The sequence below is a fragment of the Urocampus carinirostris genome, chromosome 17 (assembly GCF_059441175.1).
Source record: "Urocampus carinirostris isolate Australia breed hairy pipefish chromosome 17, RoL_Ucar_1.0, whole genome shotgun sequence".
Classification (NCBI taxonomy): Eukaryota; Metazoa; Chordata; class Actinopteri; order Syngnathiformes; family Syngnathidae; genus Urocampus; species Urocampus carinirostris.
In genome coordinates, this window is record NC_142365.1 from 30,687,504 (window position 1) to 30,708,708 (window position 21,205).

A 21,205-nucleotide genomic window follows, 5' to 3' on the forward strand; every position below is an offset into this window, starting at 1 on the left:
GAGATTGAACCTTCTGTGTGCAGTTTGCTTGTTCTCCCCTTGCTGGCGTGGGTTTTCTCCGGGTACTCCGGTTTCCTCCCACATTCCAAAAACATGCATGTCAGGTTAATTGGTTGGTCCAAATAGTGCCAAGGTGTGAATGAGCGAGTGAGTTGTCTGTCTCTGTGTGCCCTGTGACTGGCTGGCAACCAGTTCAGGGTGTCCTCTGCCCACTACCCGAAGATAGCTGGGATGGGCTCCAAAACCCCCGCGACCCTACTGAGGACAAGCGGTGCGGATAATGGACAATGGATGGATGGATTTCAAATGTTTTGGCCAGGAGCATAGACTTTGCAGGGACCACGGCCCAACACTATATATTCTTTAGAAATTGTATTAGTTTGAGTTGAATACTCTTGAAGATGGATGATTTGATCGTTAAATAAAATCTGTCAGCTTTGACATTTACACTTACTATTAATGAACATTTAGAACCCGGTACTGGCACAATTATGACCCAAATAAATATAATTTATTAGATTGACGATCAGGAAGCAAACAGCCAATAGAGTTTTGAGAACATTGGTTTTTTTTTTGCGTGATCTTCACTGTACACTAAACAGCTTGCTCGCGCACGAATTTCCGGTCTTCAAATACGTAAGCACAAAATGTCCAATCAGACATTTGAGTTTTTGGCGGTGGTTTGCCTCTGATTGGCTAGTTTGGGGAACCCGCCCATTCGACAATCCTCAATTGCGTTTGGTTGTCTCACTTGGTGACAGCCATCGAACGTAACTCAGTAACAACTTCCAACTCCTGCAAACAAAATGGCTCTTAAAGCTGTTTGCGTGCTGAAAGGAGCCGGCGAAACCAGTGGGACGGTCTATTTTGAACAAGAGGTAAACTGTGTTACACTTAAAGAAAATTACAATATGATTTTGTTGTGTTAATTTTGCTACGGTACGTTGGTGGTGGTGTCCTGATAAGCTTGCTAAATTCTCAAGTTTAAGGTCTCACTCGATTTGTTGTGTTCATAAAACATTTTGATTAATAAATATCTTAACCAACACATTCAGTACTATTGAACAACACTCCACATTCATTCAGTTAAATCAATATGAACTACTACAAGACGCTCCCTCCAAGCAAAATGTATATCTTAAAGCTAATACGTATTAAACACTATTTGTTGTGTTTTAATAAAGTTTACACAATACAATGCTTCATAACCTTCGCACGCAGCAAGTAGTAATGATTTACAGACTTAGCCGTCTGTTGCATAAATCGAACATGTTAAGTCACTTGTTTGCGTAAATAAATGGTCATTTTGTCCGGCGTAAAAGAGGTATTTTCTTTATTTACTGTTGTAAAGGTTTGATTACTGCGCCGCAAATTTAAAGTGCTGAGTCACGGCTATCATTAATGATCAAACTGCCTCTTTGGAACGGGAAGAGGAAAAATGTCAAATACAACTGTCGGGATTTTCGACACTACGAATCTATATGGGGATGGGAAGAACTGCAGTGTTCCCAAATACTGTCAATATTGAGTAGTTTACTACCTTGGATTGTTGACAAATACGAAGTACACGTTTTCTATGAAAACTACAAAAGTCGAAGAAAAATGACCACCCTTTAATGCTCATGTTGGTACAGTATTGACAATGTTAATCTTTCCTTGAGTATCTCTGGTGGATTAGTGCCATCTGCTGGAAACTTGCAGTAAGGACGGGTTTGGTGTACGTTTTCTTTTAAATCCTTCTCAGGGCCGCTACAGTTTGCAAGTATTAAGAGAAGACCGATAACTGGAGCTGATATTTTTAATTCAATTCAAACATTTGTTCACGCGGGAGAATCCAATAAAACTGGGTCTCATTCACAAAGGTGCTCTGGTTACAGCAATCTGTGAACTACGTACAATAAACATGCATTACAATGAGGTATGCCATTTGAGAACAACTAGCTGCGGTCGCGAATATTATAGCATTTATCTACATTGGGTTGCCTCCATTTGGCATGAATATGTCTTTATAAACTTATTATTTAAACAACGATCGCCCTTTTGTTTTAATAATGCCGATCAATATTTCTTAATGAACACATTATACAGAGTATTATCGTAACACTCGTTTTATCAGAAGCGCAGTGCTGACAAGGATAGAAAATCCGACTTCACGTTCATTTAAAGGGGAGTGAGGCACCCCTGTTGTCTGCTTCCACTTGTGCGTCAGCATGTTGACGACATTTCAGCCAAAAGTTGTAACAAAGGGGGTGGAGAGAAAAAATGGTAATTGCCATTCTGAAAAGCATTTACAAATATTTTACATATACATTTGTGAAAAACATTTGAGAATACGTAAAATATTCGCGACAGCCCTAACTGGCTCCAGTAGACTGCAGACAGTGCGGAGTAGGGACAGCTTCCTGCTTGAGTGACTCGGCTCTAGTGGTAGTGTTTTTCTTTTATTCCATGATGAAAATGCTAAAAATAAGAACATGACTGTTTCAAATACAGTCCAAGTGTCAACCTTAACCCCCAAATAGATGAAAAAAAAGGAAAGTGTATCCGACTGCATCTAAGAATCTTGCATACCTGTATGTGCTTGGCACGCGCAAGCTTGACAGGGGCTGCAATTATGATTTCAGCCAGAAAGCGGTGTCAGTCAGTAGAATATTTTAAAGTTCCAGACCTCACCTTTTATTGATAATGAAATCCGTAGCTCACATTTTCTGCTGTAACTGCGTTTGCTTTGCTCAAGATGTATAACTACATTTTATCAGTCTTTCTGTGGTGTAAAATCGAGGGTGTCTACTCTCATTTGCAGGGAATTATCACAATCTACTGGTAAGGAGTTTAGATGACCTGCTAGTTATTTTTTGGGAACTATTATTTCGCCATGGTAAAGGCCCACAACCCACAGAAAATGGGTTAGCAAAACCTACTTTTGGGTCCTAACGCACCGGTTAATAAACACTGGTCAGGTAAACCAAATTTAACCTACTTAAAAGCTAACAAATATATTCAAATATGCACATAAATAAATATTCTTATTGCTTTTCAACAGGCATAATAGACAAATTTACTTGGGCTAAAAAAATTCCCATTAGATTAAAATTAAATGAAATAAGCTGTTGTTATTAAGGCACCATCTGTAGCCTTTATATTTTAGCAAAATTGGGCTAAAATCACTTAAAATAAATAGTAAATGGTCTGCATTTATATAGCGCTTTTCAAGTCAATGAAGACCTCTCAAAGCGCTTTACAGTGTGCTTCACACTTACCCATTCACACACACACTCACAGCAAGTTTTCTATTATTTACTTGACTACTATAAAATAAACTGCAAGGAAAACTAACATACCGTTAAAACAAATACAAACCATTCCTCATGTATGCTATAACAATGTATCAATATTATCTCTTAAGAGAACCTTGTGGCCTGTGTTTCTTGTCTGCTTAACATGCATATTGTTTGACTACCGCCTAATGCAGTGAACATATCTGTTAAGTTGAAATGTTAGTTGTTGGGGTTTTTTTGTACTCACACTTATTTTCCTTGGCTGTGGTGTTTTTTCAATGGATCAAACTAGATTTTTTTGGGGGAAAATGTTTCTTAACACATAATAGACAGCTGTAACATCAAGCTCTGATCTTGACCCATCAGAATGAGTCCAGCCCTGTGAAGCTGACGGGACAAATCCAAGGCCTCACTCCGGGTGAGCATGGCTTTCATGTCCATGCCTTTGGAGACAACACCAACGGTAAGTTATGATTTAAAAAAAATAAATAAATGTTAGTTGTCCCTTCTGGAAAATGTCACGTTTAAACTTGCTTTTTTTCTTGGACAGGATGTGTAAGTGCTGGTCCTCACTTCAACCCGCACAACAAGACTCACGCCGGTCCAAAGGATGCGGACAGGTATGTTCTTACATACTGTCGTCGGATGTTTAGCAGAACTAAGTTGGTAGAATAGAATAGAATAGAATTTACTTTTATTGTCATTCTTTGTAACAATGCACACAGAACGAAATGTCGATACACCTGCCCCGTACAGTTAAACTGTAGCGAGCCGATGCAGCCAAACAGGGCACAGCCATTTTAGTCATTAGGTGACCAAACCCCCCAATTCTAACCCTTGATGCTGAGCGCCAAGCAGGGAGGCAATGAGTACCAATGTTGTAAGTATGACCGAGGCTTGAACCAGCGACCTCCCAGTCTCAGAGCGGGCGCCCTACCATCTAGGCTACCGAGCAACAAGTGTTGGGCATGTTACAGAATAACAGTAGGTAGTTGGTTTCTTCATTTAAAAGTAATTCAGTTACCCTCCAGATTATTGACACCCAAGAGTAGTGCGTTTCTTAGAAATTACCTATCCAATTACAAATTACCACATATACTGGCTTAAAAGCTGACTCGTATAGCTGCTTTAAAATAAGCAAATCATTAAAGAAATTTAGTTACCCTATAACTAGGGTTTGCAGGACCTTTCGGTGTCCCGCCCCCCTTTCTCTGCCTTGCTGTCTCTTGGGGAGCAGAGATATAGAGATATTTTATTTTTATTTTCTTTGTTATCGTATGTGTTTGTCTTGCTGTCGGTCACCCCTCTTGAGGGATATGACCAAGGTAGATGGATAGACAGATTAAAGAAATGGAAGAAACCGTGTACGCCAACCTTTGGAACCGGTGAGGCCTTAATATTTATTGTCTTGAGCAATCTACAGAGATTAGAAATGGACACTTACCCGAGACACACCATATCTATTTCTCGAATATATGCTACATTTCTGGGCCCTTTTTTCTGTAGGCATGGTCTACTGTCAACATAATTTTACAAATAAAACAACCAAAATTCATCTCACACTTCCCGTAACTTCTTTGCTCACCTTTGCCCCATTTATTTCGTTGTTCCTGTACAAACCAGGCACTGTATACTATTTGCTCCTGATGAAATGCAAACAAAACAATGCCACTATAACTGTATTTGGTTGTACCTTTCTGTAAATATGAACATGCCCACCTTTGATTAGCCTTGCTGCCAAAACAAGGGTTGTATGTTACATCGTAAACAAAGGTGGAACAGTTTTCGATCAGAGGAAGCCGAATTCCTGATCTGCCTTTGCTAAGTAGCCGAGTTACGCACCATGTTGTAACACTGGTTTAGTTGCATAATTTTATTAACGCGTTACAGTACTTGTTATTGAGAAAAGTAATTGCATTCCAGGAACGCTTTTCTCCGTAACGCGTTAGTCCCAACAGTGCTGGCAGTCAAACTTCTACTTCTCAGCCTGTGTTATTTACTACTGTAAAATTCGGACTTTAAGCCGCACCTGATCATATGCCACACTCAGTACATTTTTAAAGAAAAACATTTTTAAATAAGTAAGCTGCACCTGACTATAAGCCGTATGTGCCCACATTGAAACATGAGATATTTACAAAGAAAGACTGTTCACAGAAAGACTGTTAACAATATACGGTACCTTAACCCCTTAACTTTCCAATGGCCCACCAGTGGTCCGCCGGACTTTTGATAAACAAATACGTGTCTGTACGATGTCGCCAGTCACTGACCTGCGTCATGTCAAGTATCATTGGAAAGCTCAAACTCTTGGGATTCAAAATATACTTGTCACAGAAACATCATGATCAGTCTGAAACAGCAAGCTACCCGAAAACTATAAAACCGTGGTAACCTGGCATTATGTCCCCTGGCCGTCTTCAACTTCTTTGAATGTCCACGAAAATGGCAGACTGATAAATAAGAATCCGCCTTAAACATGTTAGCTTCTTGTAATCTGCTTGGTTTGCCATATTATTTCCGTTTACGAATAAACAGACTCGTACATTTTTTCGCAATATAGCAGTTAGTGCTTCCCTTTTGATAACTTTTATGATTAGAGTCTGTTCATGCTAGTTTTATTCATGCGTAAAGTTACATTAAACTTGCATCTTCCTCGACGCATATATTCCACATGCCTTACTCTGACCTTTACTGCTCGGGCGCCGTAGGTGGTCGTTAGAGAAAAAATATCATAATGTAGCCACATCATTGCATAAGCCGCAGGGTTGAAAGCTTGGGGTAAATGTTGCGGCTTATATTCTGAATTTTACAGTAGTTGAATCTAAATGATAGACTTTGCTTATTGTTTTAGAAACCAGAGTTTGATTACTTTTTACCTTGAATAGGCACGTCGGCGACCTTGGCAACGTGACCGCAGGTGCAGATAAAGTGGCCAAAATCAACCTCACAGACGGTGTGATCTCACTCACCGGTCCATACTCTATTATTGGCAGAACCATGGTCGTAAGTAATTGTTATTAATCAGTTTCATGTGATGTACAGTTCCCCTGGCACACGGTAGGCAGAAAGCTGACCGAGCAAGCACGCAATGCTATCTTTATGCTTTGTGGTAAATTGCTATCAGACAGATAGCAAACTGTAACTGTTCAATCAAATCTGTTAAACATCTAGTTATGAAAAATCAGTAAGAATTTTGGCTACGGGGTCATTAAATTTAAAGAATTTGACTGATAGGGTAATTAAAAAAATGCTCACCTTGGCATGTTGGTTAAGTCTTAACCAACATGCCAAGGTGAGCATATTAGTGGGCATACTATGGCCCACTTGTACAATGAGGTATATTCTCCAAGTAGTTTCTTACATGAGATGCCTGATGCTTATGATAGGAAAGTTGGAGACATGTTCAGATGACGAAGCCACCCACCCATTCGCCTCACCACCTGCTTAAAATCGTGATTTTTTTTTTTCAGCCTGATGTTTATGAGGTGATTCATGGAATGGTGAATGTGCGAGGATTCGATTTGTCTATCAACTTCCGTATATTCTGTGAACTTTTTTGCTACATTTTAAAAACTAGAGCTTTAAATACGGTGTGGTTGGTGTTTTTTATATATATTTATAGATATATTTTCTTATTTTATTTCCATAGTGATTGGCAGAGTTGATGGTATTAAATAATTTCATCATGTACCAGTAAAGGTTTAGATACCTTATGAAAATAAGATGTATAATTTTGTGTGAGTGGTGTCTGAAAGGCTGACAGTTTTCCCCAGATCCCATAACTGTAGGGGCACCACTACCTGTTGGGTGTTTTGGGCAATTACAGCCTGGCCCATCCCTCGCCAGGCTGTATTTTGGTTTGGGGATTTGTTCCCCCACATTAAACAGTGCTGGTTTCAATAGTTACCAGTAGCGGGAGAAGGCTCCTGATCTCAATCAGATTCAGAACGTTCATCATCTGGTTGCCGTTGTTTGGCGGTTTAAAGCATCATCGCGCTCTGAAGAGATGAGACGGACCTTGGAATTGACGGAATTAACCATGATTTACGAATGTTTCATATGCAAAATATGATTGAATAAGCTTTGAGACTACCAAAAATGGCCAAATACATTGCTCCACGTGTCGATCCGTTTCATAATAATGTGTTTTTTGTTGTTCTTTTTTTAATACAAATTAATCATCAAGCTGCAAAATTGTGACAAGCACTTAACTTGTGCGTGAGCAAAGTATGAACATGTCTACAACTATGTTATCCTCCAAATTAAGCTTTTTAATGTGTGAAACCACTTGGTGTGTTTGACATGTACATGTAAATGTTGAAAATTCCAAATTTAGGTAATGTTAAGACACTTAACTAGTGGTTACCGTGAAAGGATTTAATAGTGAACCTTAGGTGTGAGTCTTATTAAAACAAAAACTCTCCCTTATCCAGTTTACAAAGGTTTTGGAAATTGGAATTGACCTGCAGTGGTACATGTCAAACCGCAATAAATAGATGAAAAAGCCTGCCTATGTTAAATCGATGCACCAGATCTTTCACAATGTAAACGAACTTTGAAACAGTTTTTTAGTCTAGAATTTTCAAAGAAAACGTCTTGTGTTTTAGATCCATGAGAAGGCTGATGATTTGGGCAAAGGTGGCAACGAGGAGAGTTTAAAGACCGGCAATGCTGGCGGACGTTTGGCTTGCGGCGTCATTGGCATCACTGCATAAAACATCCGGGCAGAAAGCCTCAAGCACTTAAAAACCAACTCAGTTACTTGGTGTTATTGTGTTTATTGTTATTGAGCCAGCATTTATCACTATAAAGATGTAAACTGACGACTAGCATTCAATAAAGAGTTTGTCATGTTTGGTTTTCATCTTATGTAAGCACCTGTGAGTAATCGTGTTAGCTAACAGGCATTATATATTTCAATGTTTCTTGCCTTAAAGATAGTCTAAAGAGAGGAGGGCAGTGTTGTAAATGTTCTTCAACTCTAAGCAATATCGATAATAGGTCTTTATGTGCAAGAAGGAACAGGATAAGTTTTGCAGGAACCTTACAAAATGCTATCCATCAGGCTACTTATGTGATATGTTCTAACAAAACAAAAATAAATCTCCATGAAGTTGGCTTGAGTGCCTGAACATCCTGTTCATGTGGTCAACACTCAACATTTGGGGGCTCGATTAGCAATCTGTATAAAATTGGCCACTACAAAACAAGCTCTTCATCGCTAAGAGTTGGCTAAACCTGAGCAAATGCGTCTGATGTGAAAGGATCCAGAGAATATGCGGCGAAGGTCATGTTCCCTACATCATCCATCATGACCACATACCTGTCAACCTGTACGTTTTTGCCGTACAAAGTATTTTTATTATGCATTTTAAGACGTGTTCTACGTACAAGAAACTCTACGGAAAAACGCAAACTTTCAATTATGGGTACCATCCGGTATACACCAACTATCACGAAATGGCAACGCAATCGTCAAACAAATTCGCCGCGGTTGCCTCTATCTCGGTATTGTCTTTTTTTCGCTGCAAACGAAGCGAGTGGTTTGATGCTACTGTGCGCAAGCGTCTGCCGCCTGGGGATTTCTCATCAAGCATCATTCAACATCGGATTTCATGTGGTAGTTGTGTAGTGAAAGAAAGTCCGTCTCTTTTTAGAGAACCAGCTTTTTCGGCTCAAATCATTAAAGAGAGCCGGCTCTCAAACGGCTCACTTGCTTTTATGCATTATATTACGAATTGTGTTGTATAAAGAAGTTAAGAAAAAAAGAAGTATAAGAGGAGAAAATGAAAAAAGGCAGGCTAGTGGTTATTCCTGTAATCAGTATATCACCAACAATAATTTAATGCAGAAAATAAATTCATAATTTGAATAAGAAAATGTATGATTATACTTAATTATATTTACATGTATTTTTCCTTCTACAGTGAACGTCCAAGCTACTTAATTTTTTAACTTCTTTTATAATAAACCTCATTCATGTCGAGCAACTCAGTATCTCACAACAAAATGTTGACAATATATATGATATAACGAAACACATGTACAATATAACATGTTAAACTACATGAATAAACACGTTTGAAAAAAAATATGGTGTACGATTATTTTGTATGGGGAAATACGACAGTTTGTAAGGGCATGGAGCCGTGGAGGTTGACAGGTATGCGACCAGTTTTGGGGTTTGTGTGCTGTATTTTATTTTATTTTTATTTTTTTTATTTTCACATTTAACTAATGTGTGTTTGAAATGTTCTTCTAATTTTTGTTACAACTTAACGTATTAATTGATAGAGTACAACCTACTAGTTATTTTTTTTTTTACCCTCTCCACATTGTTGACCCAAAATAGAAGTTGCAGTACCAGTTTGAATGGACTGAGAGAAGATTTGTACTTAGAGATGCGTTCTTAGAGTAGACATTTTCAAAAAAAAGATGCCCGGTTGCTGTGTATACGGGAGCAGTAATCGCTATTTTAAGGAACACAATTTATATTTGCATTTCAATAGGAAATAGGCCTTTTCAAAATCACCATAGCAGCCAATGGCTGCAAACCATTAAATAAAACTGACTTGACCGAGAACATTAAGAATGGCCGGATTCTTGTTATCCATTTCATATCTGGTGTGTTATCTTGGCAATCTGGTTCGGATTTACTTCCATCCAAATGCCTCAGTGTGATAAATCGTGTGAGAAAGTGTTTGCTTCTAATCCCTAATATAGACTAAATTTGCTACTACCGGTGCTAGCTAGTAGATCTTATACAATAATTATAACAGTAATATAACAATTGTAGTTTTTGTGTGTATTTCATATAATATATATTAACACGTTATTTTTTATAATTATTGACTGTCGTTAATATTATCGAACCCATCAACACTAACATTGTATTAAAGGCGGGTGCAAATAAAGGAAAGTCAAGTCATGTTTATTTGTATAGCCCTTAATCACAAAAAGTCTCAAAGGGCTGCACAGACCACAGATTATTGCAAACCACAGACTATTATTACACCATCCCCTGATCCAAAACTATTCCAACCCATCTCATCTCATCAGCCGTACCGCTTATCCTCATTAGGGTCGCGGGGGGCTGGAGCCCATCCCAGCCATCTCTGGGCAGTGGGCAGGGGACACCCTGAACTGGTTGCCAGCCAATCGCAGGGCACACGGGGACAGACAACTCACTCGCTCATTCACACCTAGGGACAATTTAAAGGTATGTTTGTGGCTATTTATTTAGTCACAGCACAAAAAAAACATCAACGACTAATTGACAATAGGAAACAACAAAATATTTAAACCAAAAACAACTGTATGAAACTATAATAGAAAATAAAAACATGTGCCCAAAAGGAGTGGGCTGAATCCGAAGTCAATGCTTCTAAAGTTTAACTTACGTGTGAACTTAGCTACTGTGAAAGTGAGCCGGCCAATTTTTTTTTTTTTCATTTTTCTTGCTTTCATTAAAAGATGTGTTACTTGTTACCAGATATAGACCGGCGTTTTATATGAGGCAAAAAAAGTCGCATATAAAAGTGCAACAAAGTGGCTCGCACAATCTATGTGTCCCAACAATTAAATTATCGGGCATTTTTAATGTTGACTTTCCCATCAGATTACAGACATTTTGGCAAACTTCCACGAAGTCTGGGAATTTGGGCACAGGGATCACCCAGAAAAATTGTTGACTGGTCAGGCCGTAGCTCAATATGATGACCTCTGCCTCGCACATTTCAGGAATTTTTAAAAGCCGGCAAAAGCAGACATCATTGGATCCTTTTTCTAAGAAACCACTGATGAGGACCAGTTAACAAAGAGTACGGATAAATGGCAAATTGATATTTTTATTATTTTCTTTATTCTTTGTTATTTTACTTTATGTTCCTCTCGTTTAATGTTTATTTTGTGTTAATCTAATTTCGACATGTATTTGTTTCATGTTCTGATGCTCTTTTCTGATATAAAATATATCATACTTTTGGGGGGCATCGAACGGAATACCTACAAATATTTCAGGTAACAAAGCTACTCCTAAAACGAATTACTGTACAGTGTTTTTGTAAGTAGAAGTACCGCTGTATGTTTATTAATTGGTCAGCAAAAATGCCAGCACTACTTTTGACTTATTTGTAATTTCCCCCAGCCTGCACAATATTTTGAAAATGTAGAGGTTGTCAAAATTCAGAACGAAAACCTCTTTATTGATAGGTGAAGTCAACATATCTACTAAGTTTAGTTGTGTTTTCTTAAGGGTTCCGGAATTTTGAGTTTTAGCTCGACGCTAACATCGATGCTAACGTTAGTCATAATGCAACACATCTTTACTGTTTTAGTATTCTTTAAACACACGTTAGTGAATTTACAATTTTTTATTATTGCTTGTTTTGTTGTTATCCAAGCATTGTGTTTTCTATTTCCTTGTGGCGTATTTATCTTTTATCTGTTGCACTAAAGCGCATCCTCCGCTAGATGGTGCTGCTGTTGACTTTCTCTGCAGCCAAACTGATTCACAATTACACAAAAGAGAGCCTCGACTTCACTTATGTAATCGCACAAAGCTATTTGCAGGGCAAGAAAGCGACACAATCGGTTTAAACTTACATGCACGCATATGCTCAGATATTGATGAGAATTATTCAGTGTAAAATATTGATGGCTGTTGTGCAAAGATGAAAACATTTCACGAACATCTCACTCTCACAAAACTGTCAGATAAGAGCACCGAACTTATAAAATATGTAAACGATTTTATGATTGCATGTTTTGAAACTCTGGAATTGAATTTTCTAGCCCTTATGACAGAGAACAGCTGTGCCGTACGCTTGCATGCCAGTGCCCACATCAATACCCACTCGCGTACATTTGACTTACTGCTTGATTTATATGCTTTTGTTTTTTAATTATTCGTATGCCCTTTTCAGGGATAGATTCTACCAAAACTGTTTCTCTTAGTCCTTTTGAGAATTCGGAGAATATTAGGTGGCATGCAGAATGGAAAACATGTTTACTTAAGCATACCTGACAACCTCCACGGCTCCTTGCCCTTACAAACTGCCGTATTTTCCCTTAGAAAAAAACAAAATAATCTTACACTATCTTTTTTTTCAAACGTGTTTATTTATGTAGTTTAACATGTTATATTGTACATGTGTTTCGTTATATCATATATATTGTTAATTAACATTTTGTTGTGAGATCCTGAGTTGCTCGACATGAATGAGGTTTATTATTAAAAAAAGTTCAAAAATTAAGTAGCTTGGACGTTCACTGTAGAAGGAAAAAATACATGCAAATATAATTAAGTACAATAATACATTTGCTTATTCAAGTTATAATTCATTTTCTGCATTAAATCATTGTTGGCAATATACTGATTAAAGGGATAACCACAAACCTGTCTTTTTTCATTTTCTCCTTTTATACTTCCTTTTTTTCTTAACTTCTTTATACAACATAATTCGTAATATAATGCATCAAAGCAAGTGAGCCGTTTGAGAGCCGGCTCTCTTTAATGAGTTCAGCCGAAGAAGCTGGTTCTCTAAAAAGAGACGGACTTCCTTTCACTACACAACTACCACATGAAATCCGATGTTGAATGATGCATGATGAGAAATCCCCAGGCGGCAGACGCTTGCGCACAGTAGCATCAAACCGCTCACTTCGTTTGCAACGAAAAAAGACGATACTGAGATAGAGGCTTCCGCGGCAAACTCGTTTGACTTGATTGATTTGGGGTTTCGTGATAGTTTCGAATGGTAACCATAATTGACAAATTTGCGTTTTACCATACATATTTTCTAGTATGTTGTACACGTCTTAAAATGCATAACAAACGTACTTTGTACGGCAAAAACGTACAGATTGACAGGTATGCTTAAGGTATGAGGACTTAGAAAAGAAGTTATAAATATAAAGTCCTTCGGATAGTGTTGTTTTTTGAAATGTGGGAAGAAATCCTGAGTCCCCGAAGGAATTTCATGGGGAGAACAAGCAAGCTCTGCTCTGTGAGGTTGTGGTAGCTGGATTTGAAACCTGGAATTCTGTACCATGGAGCTGATGTGCTAAACACTCAACTACGATCCTGCCCAAATGAGAAACCTTTTTGGAAAAATTTCTAAAACTGTGTGACAGGCATCTGCAATTTATTTGTATTGCCCCTGAGCACAAAAGACTCAACGGATTTTACATACGTAGCCGATATACAGGGTGTTTCGGAAATAGTATTTGTCTGTACCAACTCAAAAGCAGATCATTTGTATACAAAAAGAAAAACAATAGTAATCTGCTGTAAATTGTTACCCAAGATATGCTTCAGTGTGTTTGGCAGGAGCTGAATTACTGACTTGATGTATAACATATCTCAGGCGGTGCACATATTGCACATTTGTGAAATTCTTCACATATTCGACATGCTTTTCAATTTCTTATTAGAATTTAATCATATAAATCTCGTGATTTTCAAAATGTATATATTTAGTCGTGATATTTACATCACAAAGGATATCACATTTTTGAACAACAATCTGTATATTAACAATATACCTGGATTTATGACCAGCAGCCAAACGATGCTCGACTCACTCACATTAGGGATGTCTCAATTCTTACATCCTCATCCGAATGTAGAAAACTGTATTACAAGTACAGTTGCTCTTGTAGAGACAAGAATTGTGTTAGCAGCCTGACTGACAGATGGTAAAAGCCGTTAAAAATAGCCTTACATGCAGCAGTGATAAATTATGGAGGCGTAAGAAAAAGGTCTTAGGAGTTTAATGGAATGGTAGGAGAGGATACAGTTCCATTCCATTATTTGCACTGTAGAATTCATCATACTGACCTCCGCCATTTTAGAGAGGAAGGGGTAAAAGTCACGCTCTTGCCCGATATTCATCACCAGCTTACACACGGAGGTGGTAAAGGCAGTCTTGAAAAAGAGGCCCCGCCCTCTGCTTGCTTCTCCCATAAGTTTTTATTGTGAAAGTCTGGACGAAAAAAGGAGTGGTGGCATTCTTGATCGGCTTCCACGAGTTTGTGAAGTGAAAGAGCAGAGCTGTTTGCTTAAGCTATAACTTGAAAGGTAAAATCTGTCAATACGTACAAAATAGGTGAGTCAGTACTTCAGTTATAGCAATGGTTCTTAACCCTGTTTCTTTTTGATTCATGGACTGCAGCACAGCTAAAAATGTCACTCTCCGACACTTCTTCCCCCAACAATAACAAACCCCCTTTTCTCTCTTTCTTTGTTTCTCTCTTGCTATCGCTCTCACTCATTCTCTCTTTTTTTCTCTCTCTCCCTTTCACTCTCTCTTTATCTACCTATTTCTTTCTTTCTTTCTTTCTTTCTTTCTTTCTTTCTTTCTTTCTTTCTTTCTTTCTTTCTTTCTTTCTTTCTTTCTTTCTTTCTTTCTTTCTTTCTTTCTTTCTTAACATCTCTCTCCTCTCCATTTTTGAATTTCTCTCTCTCTCCCGTTCTCTCTTTTTTCCTCTCTTTTGCTCTCTCCTCTTTTTTTCACTTTTATTCTCCCATGCTCACGCTCTCTGTTTGTTTTTCTCTTTATTATTTTTTGTCTTTCTGTTGCTCTCACTTATTTTTTTTCTTCCATCTCTTTCAATTTCCTTTTCCATGTCTTTCTTTCTCTTTCTTTTTTCCTTCTATTTAAAAAAAATGTTTTCTTTCTTTCTCTCGCCTCTTTTCCTCCCATATTCTCACTCTTTAGCCCTTTTTCTGTCTCTCTTATGCTCTCTCTCTTTCTCTTTCTCTCTTTTAATCTTTCGCTCTTTCTTTCTCTCTCTTTTTCTTCCTCTTTCGTTCTTTTTCTTAATCCTTCTACTTTGGCCCCGGTGAGATTTGTTTTGGCATATGGCCCCAGCTAAAATTAAGTTGACACCCCAGTTAAAGAGCTGCTGTTGAACCTGGTTTCGCTAGATTTCAATGTTTTCGTCCAGGTATTCATCATTAACCTCGGCTATTTCATCCACGATTTTAGTTTAGTGCAGGGAAGTATTCGTCGAAAGCAGGGCATCTCATTGCGTTTGGACATGAAGAGTCGGTGTATCGTGACCTTCTTGGCAGAGGCTTCACTGAACCCCTAGGGTTTGATCAAACCAAGGTGAAGGACCAAAGAGAAAACAAAGATAGAGACTACTTTATCTTCCTTCAGCCATGGCCCCAGTAGTAAATGTGGAAAGTGCTCTGCAGACTGAAGATGTTTGGGGTGTGAGGTCTCAAAGTGTCCCCAGCAGACAAACTAATTATAAAGACCCTGTGACCTGACCTTTTACCCCGAGTTTTGTCTCACGTGAAACCACATCACAAGGCTCTCTCCTAACCATGTTTGTGGTTTACCTGCTGACATGACGCTCTATCTTACGTTTTCATCATTACCTGCTGTCTTTTTCCGGCTCCTGAATTTTCAGTGTGGCCGTCACCATGTCAAGTCAAGTCAAGTCATTTTTATTTGTATAGCCCTTAATCACAATTAGTCTCTAAGGGCTTCACAAGTTATTACATATAAGAAGATTAGGTTACTCGTATGCTATAGAGTAGAAGTGAGTTTTAAGCCTAGATTTAAACATTTCCACCGAGGTTGCAGATCGGATATCAGGGGGAAGAGCATTCCACAACACCGGTGCCCGGATGGAGAACGCTCTCGAACCAGCGGAACACTTCTTGGCTCTTGGGATCACCAGGAGACCGGCGCTCTCGGAACGAAGGCTTCGGGCCGGGACATAAGGGCAGATCAGATCTGAAAGATACGAGGGGGAAAGTCCATGTATGATTTTGTATAGTAGTAGGAGAACCTTAAAATCGCATCTTAGGCTAACAGGGAGCCAATGCAGGTTAGCCAAAATTGGGGTGATGTGATCATACTTTTTTGTCCTTGTTAAAAGCCTCGCTGCAGCATTTTGTACCAGCTGAAGACTCTTGAGTCTGGTCATCGGAAGACCGGAAAGTAGTGCATTACAGTAGTCGAGACGGGAGGTAACAAACGCATGAATTATGATTTCCGCATCCGACTGAGAAAGTATAGGACGAATTTTAGCAATGTTACGGAGATGGAAGAAAGCGGTTCTAGTAATTTTCTTCACATGTGTTTGAAAGGACAGATCAGGGTCGAAAATGACACCTAAATTTTTAAGTGAGTCACTCTGTGTGATGTGGCAATTGTCCAAGTTCACTGCGGTTTTAGAGAATAAGTCACGGGACTTAGAAGGACCAATTACTAACATTTCAGTCTTTTCAGGGTTAAGACGCAGGAAATTGAGTGACATCCACTCTTTTATCTCAGTGAGGCAGGCCTCCAAAGTTCCACAGTTTAGTGTGGTAGATTCCTCCATCGGGAGATAGAGTTGAGTGTCATCTGCGTAACAATGGAAACTGATGTTATACTTGCGAATAATATCACCTAGTGGAAGCATATAAATGCTGAAGAGAAGGGGGCCAAGCACTGAACCCTGCGGAACACCACAAGTTACACTAAATGGCTCAGATGTCAATTCGCCATATTTAACGCAGTGTGTCCTATCTGAGAGGTAAGATCTGAACCATAATAGGACGTTTCCTGAGAGACCAATCCATTTTTCCAACCGTTCTAGCAAGATAATATGGTCCACTGTGTCAAATGCAGCACTAATGTCCAGCAGCAGCAAAAGTGATGATGCGCCCGAGTCCATTGCCCGTAGGAGATCATTGGTTACCTTTATCAGAGCTGTCTCAGTAGAGTGGTTAGCCCTGAATCCTGATTGCATCGATTCAAAGAGATTGTTATCGGACATGAAATCATTCAGCTGCTGTGCCACTACTTTTTCAAGTATTTTAGAAAGAAACGGTAGGTTTGACACAGGTCTATAATTACATAAGTTTTCTGGATCTAGGTTGGGTCGTTTCAGCGACAGGTGCAGCCATTTACCCGCCACGACATTCCGGGGATGCCTCGGATGTTGGACTCCGGCGGGAATCGATCAAGTGAAGGAAATTTGTCAAGCATGCGTGACTTTTCAGTGAATGTTCACCAAGACATGTAAAAAAAATATTTAAATACTTGGAACAAAAATGTGGTTTAGAACTTTTAACCCACTAAGAAACAGATGCAATAACACAAGTAGAGTCAGGTCTTGTGGGTTTTTTTGTTTTGTTTTGTTTTTTAAATAGTCGTAAAAAATGTCACTTCCTCCCATCCACTCATTATTTTCCACTTATCCAAGGTCAGGTTGCGGGGGCACCAGCCTCAGCAGGGAAGCCCAGACCTCCTTATCTCCAGCTACTTTGTCCAGTTTGTCCAAAGGGATCCCAAGGCGTTACCAGGCCAGCCTAGAGACTAAGGCTAGGGTCACATTGCAGAGCTTGATGCTCACTTCTGATTTTTTTGGGTGAAATCAGATGTTTTTGTGAGATCGTTCACATTTCCAACTAAATGCGACTAGTATGTGACTTCATCTTCCGTGTGAACGCCACTACCAGTCCACATGCGCAGAAGAGGACACGTAATACGCTCATTTTTGTGGAAGTACTCATGGATACTAACAGCGGAGCCTTGTCCCTCCCAAATAATAATCAAATCCAAAACATTGCTTTCCCCAATTGGATGTGCTCAGCGTGGTGTAATTTGAATGGTGTGATTTGAATGCAAATATTCTTAACTACCACTAGAGCCGGGGTCTATTTAACCGTATTTTTAATAAGCAATATGGTAATAAAATACTAACAGCATAGTAATAAAATGATAAATTGTTGTTTTATAAAATAATGTAAAACAAAACAACTCCAGTTCATGGGGTCCATGGACAAAGAAAATCTATTCAAGTATAGTGAATTAGCAATTTTTTTCTTTTTTTTGCTAACTATCTGGCTACCTTTTAGTTTGTTCCTACATTTTTAGTTGTTTAGCAAGCTATCTATATAGCTTTTTACATTTTCTTCATGCTATCTAGCTCTTTATTCTTTTTATTTTGCTAGTTATCGAGCTAAATTTTGCCTTTATTTCTAGCTAGCTTTCTAACTTTTTTTTAGCTCTCTATCTGGCTATCTAGTTGGCTTTTATTTTTCAAGCTAGCCAACTAGCTCCCTTTTAGTTTTTTACCTGTTTATTTTTCTCGTCAACTATCAAGCAATTTTGCAGCTATTTCAGCAAGCCATCTAGCTAAGTTGCTTTTCAAAAAAATCATTTAAAACTGGTTGCGCTTCGCACTAATTAGTGACAAAAAGTAGCTCTCATCTCAGCTTGAAAAAGGTTGGAAACCCCTGCACTAGAGGATACTATTTCTTTAAGAATGAACTCTGTTTAGCAACGTCAGGCCACATGTTGAGAATCCAGTTGTATGTGATGCGATCTTCAAAATAAACAAGTGTTCATCTTGTTTGAATTCATGACACTCGATGTTTTCTTCCGCCGTGGTTGATTTTTCTGCTTCCTCACGCCTGGTTGAAGGCAAAAGGTCCTTGACCTATCGAATACGTGCAGGTCGCATCAATGCGTCATGACGGTTCAGACAGAAGTTGCATGTGTATCAGTTTTAGGACCTCATATTAAAGTGGCCTGGGTCTGGTGTGACAAAATCGGTTTTGTGCTGTTCAGATGGACTTTAACATATCGGATACAGGTCGCGTTCATGCAAAAAGATCACCTTTCTCTGCAGTGTAAACCTAGCCTTAGCCTTTCCAGCGTATCCTGGGTCGACCGCTGGGCCTCCTGTTGGTGAGACATACCTTAAACACCTTACGAGGGAGGCATTCGGGTGGTATCCCGAACAGAAGCCAGAGCCTCTTTAGCTGGCTCCTCTCAAAGCAGATCTACACTGAGTCTCTCCTGGATGGGCGAGCCTTTTACCCAAACTTAAAGGGAAAGCCCAGCCACGATGCGGAGAAAACTCATCCCAGCCGCTTGTAAAGGTTAAATTGCAAAGAAAATCGGTGTTAAATTCAAAAACAAACATTGCATGGACTAGTTGTCATGGTTGCCATGGCGCCCAATTGGCCAACGCTCTAATTTTGCTCTAATGTGTAGTGCACTGAAAACAAGTGCCAAAAAGCACAAGGCAGGTTACAAATTACAGAAACTCTAAAGTGAATAAAATGCACCATTTTCCTTTTCATTTTTCAGGTTTTTAATTACCCAGCAGCAAGTTGCCGGACAATAATTTCAGCTAACTGGTGAGGCTCATGTTTTTTAAAATAAATGCAAATTTCTCGAACTACAGTAATTTTTTTCAAAAACTTAATTTTGATGTAATAGTTCATGTATATCTGCTTATCATTTATACCAATATTGTTTTTGTTATATTATTATTATTTTATTATACTATAGCTCATGAGGTAGAGAATTCGTCTTGGGATCAGGAAGGTCGCAGGTTTGATTCCCGGCTCCTCTGTGTTATATGTCGAAGTGTCCTTGGGCAAGACACTGAATCCCTAATGCCCCCAAAAAGCAGGTAGGCGCCTTGCATGGCTGACTCCCTACTGGTGTGTGAGTGTGTGTGTGTGAATGGATAAGTGTGAAGCACATTGTAAAGCACTTCGGGAGGTCTTCATTGACTTGAAAAGCGCTATATAAATGCAGACCATTTACCATTTACCGTAATATTCTATATAAATTATATATAATATTATATTATGAATAATCGTGTTTTTTTACCACTAGAATTCACAAAATTATCACACTTTCTCTTTGAAGTAGTAAAACAAAATACTAATACATTTTCAGGAGTTTTAGGTTGGAATGGATTTATGCTTGTTTCCTGTGAGTTGTAAAGTGACTAACAGCTCTTCCTGATAACACCATATTTCATAATTTACTTCCAGGTAAGGCCTAAAGAGCTTTAGTTCCCAAGTCAAACGATTAACTCATCAACAACCTCTGCAGGAGCTCGACATCAATTCCCTTCATCAAATAAAATGTGTCTAGGCACTTCTTTGTTCCTGTAAGACAACTGGCTGAGGAAGTGTTTCCTGGGAGGTCTTTATGTAAATGCATCCCCACCCCCCACACTCACTTGCATGTCTCCTAAGCAAATATTTAGCCTAGAAGGAAATGGAGATCATGAAAAAAAAATGAAGTGTGGAAGTCATTTTTTAATTATTTATATCTTTTTTTTTCTCCTAATGCAGGGGTGGGACTCTCTGGCCAGACCTTTTTTCCCATTGAATTCCGTGACATGTGTGTGTGACATTTTTCACTCCAGTGTCAAGTGTTTTTCTGCTTCCCAGCGCTCCTTTCTTACCTTTGTGTACATATTCACTGTGTAGACAGGATTTTAATGATAAATACATATTACGTAATGGGACTGCTAGGAGATACAATCGGCACTGTTCTGTGAAAAAAATGAAAATGAAAACCGAGGGAAAAAGGGCATATGCTGCAAGACTAAGTAGTCCTTGTAAGACTACTTAGTAATGTTGCAGCATTTGCAGCGATGTGAAACTATAGGAAAAATATGTTTTGTAAGATGGAAATTACTTCATGTTCTCAAATTTCAAAGATTTTATTTTCTGAGGTAAGTTGTCATTCTAATAAGGAAAAAATCAATGCTGCGTGAAACCAATTTGGAACTTTACGAGAAAAGGTTTCAACGCTATAGGGCAGGGGTCTCAAAGTCAAATAGTGAACCTAATTGAACTTCTGAAAACTAAACATATATATTTCAATGTGACAAGGTAAACAAAGCAAAAATTCATTATGGCTCTCTCTGTAATCTTTAATTTTCAACAAGCACAAAGATCAATTTCCTTGAAACATGAATCCCCATGAAATTACAATAAATGGAAGAAGCCGCTATTATTTGGGCACCATCAGTAGCTTATAGTTTCTATTTTACCAAAATTAAACAAAATTTACTTCAAAGAATAAATAAAATAAAACATTTTTATCATTTACTCGACTGAAATATCTGTCAAAATAGAATTATATTTAAAGGAAAGTAGTGTA

The 21,205-nt window shown here is 38.6% G+C and overlaps 1 protein-coding gene across 1 annotated transcript; it reads left to right on the forward strand.

Annotated features, from left to right (window-relative positions):
* Positions 1 to 731: 731 nt before the first annotated feature.
* Positions 732 to 8,134, forward strand: sod1 (superoxide dismutase 1, soluble). The gene is made up of 5 exons (XM_088320641.1): positions 732 to 878; positions 3,645 to 3,741; positions 3,829 to 3,898; positions 6,167 to 6,284; positions 7,889 to 8,134. The coding sequence occupies exons 1-5, from the start codon at positions 807 to 809 to the stop codon at positions 7,994 to 7,996; spliced, it is 465 nt and encodes a 154-aa protein (XP_088176767.1). The 5' UTR covers positions 732 to 806; the 3' UTR covers positions 7,997 to 8,134.
* The last annotated feature ends 13,071 nt before the right edge of the window (positions 8,135 to 21,205 follow it).